This window comes from Phytophthora parasitica (genome assembly GCF_000247585.1).
Source record: "Phytophthora parasitica INRA-310 unplaced genomic scaffold supercont2.35, whole genome shotgun sequence".
NCBI lineage: Eukaryota > Oomycota > Peronosporomycetes > Peronosporales > Peronosporaceae > Phytophthora > Phytophthora nicotianae.
In genome coordinates this window covers 352,431-358,430 of record NW_008649021.1, presented here as the reverse complement: position 1 = coordinate 358,430, position 6,000 = coordinate 352,431, and the positions used below count along the sequence as shown (strand labels likewise).

The window sequence follows — 6,000 nt, the reverse complement described above, 5'->3', positions numbered from 1 at the left end:
AGCTTGGAACTGGTAGAGACCCGAGGTCTTGGAGATGATGCGTGGATCGAGAACTAACATACTTATAATAGACGAGTTATAATGCTTTTGAACTCAGAAGCGGAAATTAGCTTATTCGAGTACATATCTACGCAAACTACCTTCAGCTGTTTCAAGATCGAGGGATTATCGTTGCCTAACATTACCTCTCCCTTAAGCTTATCATACTCCATGCGAAGAGATTCGAGCGGATCCTCTAGCTGCTCCGAGAAGTTATATTGTAGATGTGTGATTGAGAGGATCTCCTTAAATAGCTTCTTATCGTCTATCGATAGCTTATCGTACTTATCTTGACTCAATTCGTTATTGAATACAAGATCCTTGATCATGCTTTGTAGAGAGTCGCTGATCTCTCGCATCGGACCACATTTTCGTCGATTCGGCTGGCAGATGGTTAGTGTCTTCTTATCCAGATCTGGAAGTCGAATGAACTTAGAACCAAGCTTGCGGTAGATATATGCCGATGGAGTAGCTAAGTTCTGAATATCGTTCAGGTTGTATGTCTGACCTTTGCGTCTAGTAGCTCCTTCGAGAGGTGTCATGCCAGCCCCCATAAGCCCACGTCCGCTTATCTTCTTTATTTTTTTAATTTTCATCGTACGGCTATTCGGTTTAGACATAGCCTCCCGCTTGCTTCTGAATTCATCAATTTCATCATCAGAGTGTTTTACTGTAGGAAATTTAAAGTCCTTAACCCCATGAGCATTCATTATGCTATAGAATAATTTAATAGTGTTGTTAATACGCTTTTCTTCTATAAGATTTTGTGGACGTAGCTGTGGCTTGACTTCATCAAGGAGATCACCTTGCTCATGCAACATGAACATAGCATCATACAGGATGTCTAACGAGCTTGTCCAATCAATCTTAGACATTAAGTCTTTTTTATATTTCCCACTTGCAAGAGGGTGCGTACTACGCCTTTCGTTATTAGCATCATGCTGATTTATGGTCCTAATACCAAACTGATGGTTATCACCTTTTGCTTTGTACCAATCGAGAAAGTGAGTATAAGCGGTTTGCCCCCTGATATATAACATTACTCTGAGGTCAATAACAGAATGATCATAATATGCTTGCTTAACGTAGTCTTCGAGAATTGACCTTGCCTCTTGATCTGGTATACTTAACCTTCCATACGGACGATCGCTACCCACCTGTTTATCACCAGGCTTCGTCTGCCTTAGTAGCTCGGTATCTAATAGCTCGGACTCTCTAAAGATCTTACGATGGTTCGCATGAATGATTTTATCCATCTCCGTTGTTCCAACATCAAGATGTTCAGCTTTAACTTTCTGCAATATCGAGCTTAGCGTAGCAACATAATCAACATCATTTTTCAAACTAATAGCTTCACGTTTCGAACGATAATTAATCACCTTGAACTCACCTACGCGATCGTCTTTTTTTAGATAATAATTGTCTGATTTATTACCACCATGTTTAAAAATAGGCTCAATTGGAATATGATGTTTTCTAAGTAGATCCTCATAGAATGACAAGAACCAATAGAGACGTTCTCGACTTAGGTTTTGATCTTCTCCAGTATCAGCACTCTTAGTGGATTGTTTAATAGCAGCCTTTTTTCTCGTTTCTTCTTCTTGGTCCTTGTGGTAAATGAGTATAGCAGTTCGAACATCTTCATTGTTTCGAATCATATCCCTTACATAGCTTTCAGACACAATCCAACTAAGTTTGGATGGAATCGACTTAACTTTGCGATTAGATGAAAATCTAAAGATATCACCATCTTTTCCGATGTAATATTTGTTCAGTGGTCGCGCATTCATATCGCGAGGGAGAAACTTAAATCTTGATAGTGGTGGATTACGTTGATATAACCCAATCAGGAGCTCATGAGATTCATTTTCCGCAGCCAATAGCGGATCTATCGTTTCCTCAGTTTTTTCTTCAGGGAATTCTTGGGAGTTAGTTGACGGGCTCTCATTAGCCATAGGTTCTTCCACAATTTTCTCCAATGCTGTTTGAGTTGATCGCTCGGCGTGTTGAGTTTCGTCTTGTGAACCTAGCATGGTATCAACTACTATTGGAGGCTTTTTTAAAAGACCATCATCAGTCTGAATAGACGAATCCTGAGTGGATTGTTTAGAGACTGAGATGGTATTGATAACATCTGATGCCCATTGAGCATCTGCATACATTTGTCGCTTCTGCTGCTCTTGCCTGACACGACGCTTAACGCGCTCGAGTAGATCGAGGCGTTTTTGCTCGCGTTGAGCTAACGAAGAAAAATTAGGAAACATCTTTTCACGTACTATATATCAATTCTGATAATTATTTACGAAATTTTGACTGATATTGGATAGCCTCAGGTTTGAACGACGTTCGAGGTCGACAAACCTTCGAACTAAGTTTCGATCGATGATCGAAGGGTCTTTGACCGGAGATCGAGATCCCCTGGTCGGCAGACCAGTCCGAAAGGCCTGCCTCTCTTTCGTCAGCCCATTTCTTCATTGTATATTTATGGACTATTGCATTTCTCCTATCGAGCAAGGAGATATACGATTGTTGGCACTCATCGAATGGTAGATCAAAAATATCTTCGAGCTCCTCTTTGAAACGAGGATCGTTGCAGATGAATCGATACGGTCTGTGCTGTTCCAATTGCTCCAATCGATATTTGATATAATCACAGCGATTGATATCTACTATCATTCGATGATAAGCGTTAAGCTTCTCACTGAAAGTACGAACACGTTGATGCATCTTCTTGAGCTCTTTTTTGAACATCTGGATCTTGTAATCTTTTTCATGTTGGAAGCAATATCCGGAGGGTAGAGCCTCTCGCGAGCATTGCTCATCAGATTTGGTCGTTGCGCGGCAAGTCATGGCAAGGTAGAGTCCGTCCGGACGGGGTTTCATCCGCGTCATCAGGACTTTTGTCAAGGCGACTTATGTCGTCGAATCGCAAACAAAGTTTGCTCTATATTAGTATAGCGAAAGTATGGAGCAAACTTATTGCGATTCGACAGATTGTCTTATGGACATCTGTCTCGATGACGTTGAATATATTGATGAACCTGAGTGCGATTATGTTATTGATAACAGCGAGTACGCTACCCCACCTAAAGTAGTAAGGAACTCTGCTAAAAAAAAATGAACCATACCACTTTGTGTTAAAAGAGGAAGTGAAGCCTCTAGCGGTAAAGCTACCTAATGATCTTAAATCACTTGATATTGAGGCTTAATTCCTGGCTCCTACCGTCGTGAAATAATTTTTTTTCCAAAGTACTCATCTTGTTCTTATTAATTAGTCTGAGATTATCTTGTGGCTCCCAGGAGTCCGGCTCATTTCCGACCCATTTGATTAGGTATTTATACTTCCCGTTCCGCAATTTTTTTGCATCCAATATCCTCTCCGCCTCGATAATATCCCCTCGATTTATAGTTGCGTCCGTCGCTTCAGACTGAACCACTTTGAGATCATTTGGAGCTTTGTAAAGCGTGTGTCCATTTTTGGATTTGATTTCTACTCGATATCCATCAATACCAACTACAGTATAGATGGCTTTACTCCATCTAGCAGCTTCTTTATCAAACGTCTGCTTTTTTAGACGATACATAACGTGTGAGCCAACCTCAAACTCGTTCTCGACCTTGTCAGCTTCTTCCTGGTTATGCGTAAGTTCTGATTCCATTACCTTTCCTATGGCTTCGTTTGGGGTCATACCGATGGACCGATTGAACGTAGAATTGTAGTTTTCAATGACATCGCTTATCAGCTTCTGGGATATACGTTTTGGTGATATCTTCGTTAGCCTCTGCTTGATGGTCCTATTAAATCGTTCAATTTTTCCCATAGTTCCGTGATCTCCAGGCTCGTTGTTGAAGTGGTCGATCTTCTTGCTTTTAAAGAAGGCTTGAAGCTGTGCATTCATAAATTCGCTTCCATTATCGCTTGTGATTATGTTAACTTTATGTATCCGTACAAAAGCTTTAATAGATGCTAATACTACTTGCGCGGTCTTGTTTGATAGAAGCTTTGCGTAGCCAACCCGAGAGTTGATGTTGACTGCTGTCAAAATTGGTTTCCTCTCCCAAAACGCTAGATCTATTTGCCACGAGTTGGGGTTATGAGAAGCAATTCTGAACCCATCGAACCGTTTTTTCTGCTCTTGAAATCGTTGTATCTCAGCTTGGCCCTGGTACCAGTCCTTGACTATTTTTAACGTAATTTTATGGTTTAAATCTTTTGCCTTTTGATATAGCGCTTGAGCTCCAATATAACCCGTTTTGGGATCATAGTACAACTTGTGTAATAGATCATCCATGTTTGAGCTACTCCTATATGAGATGTCATAAAAAATATGCTTTCCTCCCAGAAGCATATGAATTATATCTCCAATGGAGCAGTCGTGATGCCATCTTCGAGGACTCGGCGCTTATCGTAATAATATGACAAGGCCGTCTTCGTCTGACTATACGTAATAATTGACTTTGCCTCCTTGCAAAGTCGAAACCCCTTGTTGGTACCTTGTAGCGTGATACGGTCTCGGACAACAGTTTCGAAACCTTTTGGGTTTAGCACATCCTCATTGCGACCACGACCTTGCTGAACGCCCTTTGCGGAAACCTTGACCTTGTACGACTCGTCAGGTAGATAGCAGATGTAGTTCTTGGATGAGAGAGAGACCATCGCATTACCTGTCCATTCATCCTTGAATAATCCTGGTGTACGTCGATCGAACTTCGCTACCTCATCGTTGTAGTCGCGTGGGAACCACTCGTATTTATGCTTTTGGAAGTGCTCTCGCAACTCAGGCTTAATACAGTTCTGAAAAGGTTTCTCACAACTAAAAGCCATATATGCTGAGTCAGTATCCATTTCCTGGTATTGGAAATCGGATCGATCGAAGTAGAAGTCAATGCAGTCGTAGTAGAATTGTAGCATTCGGAGCTTGGCTAGCTGATAGATAGCAATACTGAGATGAATGGGGTTCTTGTTCTTGAGACGACGTTTCTTTAAAGTAATCTCACAGGAACCGTTGAGCTCCTCTAATCCGTGGAATGTGAAGTGCTCAATCTTTGACTTTACTGCCTTATCATCTGATTCGTATTTGACTTCTTTATGCTTACTCATATCCATGCCACTACGCCCAAAAGCACTGTTTCCTACCAATTTCATCATCTCGGCAATCATAGCCTTAGACTTATCAGCATCACCCTCCCGTCGAGCATTGGATACTGCTTCCATGAATGGCGCAAATGCTTTGTGAGAGCTGGCCTTGATGAAGCTGTACGTCTTGGTGATTTCCATCCCATGGGAGAGATACCACTTCAGTAATGGCGTGTATATGAGTATCTTCTCTCCGAAATAGCTTCCAATTAGCTTGCGAGCTGGTTTGGATCGACTTTGCTTGCGTGCGTCATTGTAGCTGAACATATGAGACCCAATAACCTTCTCGTCGGTGCAATCAATCAAGGCATTTTTGAAGATTGGGGTCATCTCACTGAAATGCTCTCTCAAGCGGTCTGGTGTACGAATATCACACTCAAGGAAACCGAAGATCTTATCGGCCTCGATATCTTCAATAATACCCGGATATGCGTCGATCGTAGTCAATCGACCGCATGGCATCTCATTACCAAGCGCCCATAGGTATAGTGCGTTGGCGTCATAACCAATGATCTTCTTACAAATCTTTCCACCTCGAATCTTCGTCTCGTTGCGCTTGGCATATCGATTAAAGATAATTGATGGACCGCCAGCGATATTAGCTTTCATCTTAGCGTAGATGTCTTTCTCCTCCTTATCAATGCTATAAACTAGCCTGTCTGAGTTGAACTCAAGGAGCTTCTTGTATCGAAACCCCTTCAACGACATATCCTTACGAGCAACGTTGCACTCGACACAACTGATCAAGATGTTGCCATCGATATTACCCAACTTGTTATTAATACGATCGGCCGAGGCCGTCTCGATAGTTAAGTGCTGGTAGC

General features: G+C 41.8%; 2 protein-coding genes across 2 annotated transcripts; both read right to left on the bottom strand.

Annotated features, from left to right (window-relative positions):
- Positions 1 to 62: 62 nt before the first annotated feature.
- PPTG_12686 (hypothetical protein) lies at positions 63 to 593 on the bottom strand (the record flags this gene model as incomplete). The annotated part of the gene is made up of 1 exon (XM_008909853.1): positions 63 to 593. The coding sequence occupies one exon, from the start codon at positions 591 to 593 to the stop codon at positions 63 to 65; it is 531 nt and encodes a 176-aa protein (XP_008908101.1).
- Positions 594 to 1,885: 1,292 nt separating this feature from the next.
- On the bottom strand, positions 1,886 to 2,514 carry PPTG_23319 (hypothetical protein; the record flags this gene model as incomplete). The annotated part of the gene is made up of 2 exons (XM_008909852.1): positions 1,886 to 1,927; positions 2,401 to 2,514. 2 exons carry the CDS (start codon positions 2,512 to 2,514, stop codon positions 1,886 to 1,888), a joined length of 156 nt encoding a protein of 51 aa, XP_008908100.1.
- Between the last annotated feature and the right edge of the window lie 3,486 nt (positions 2,515 to 6,000).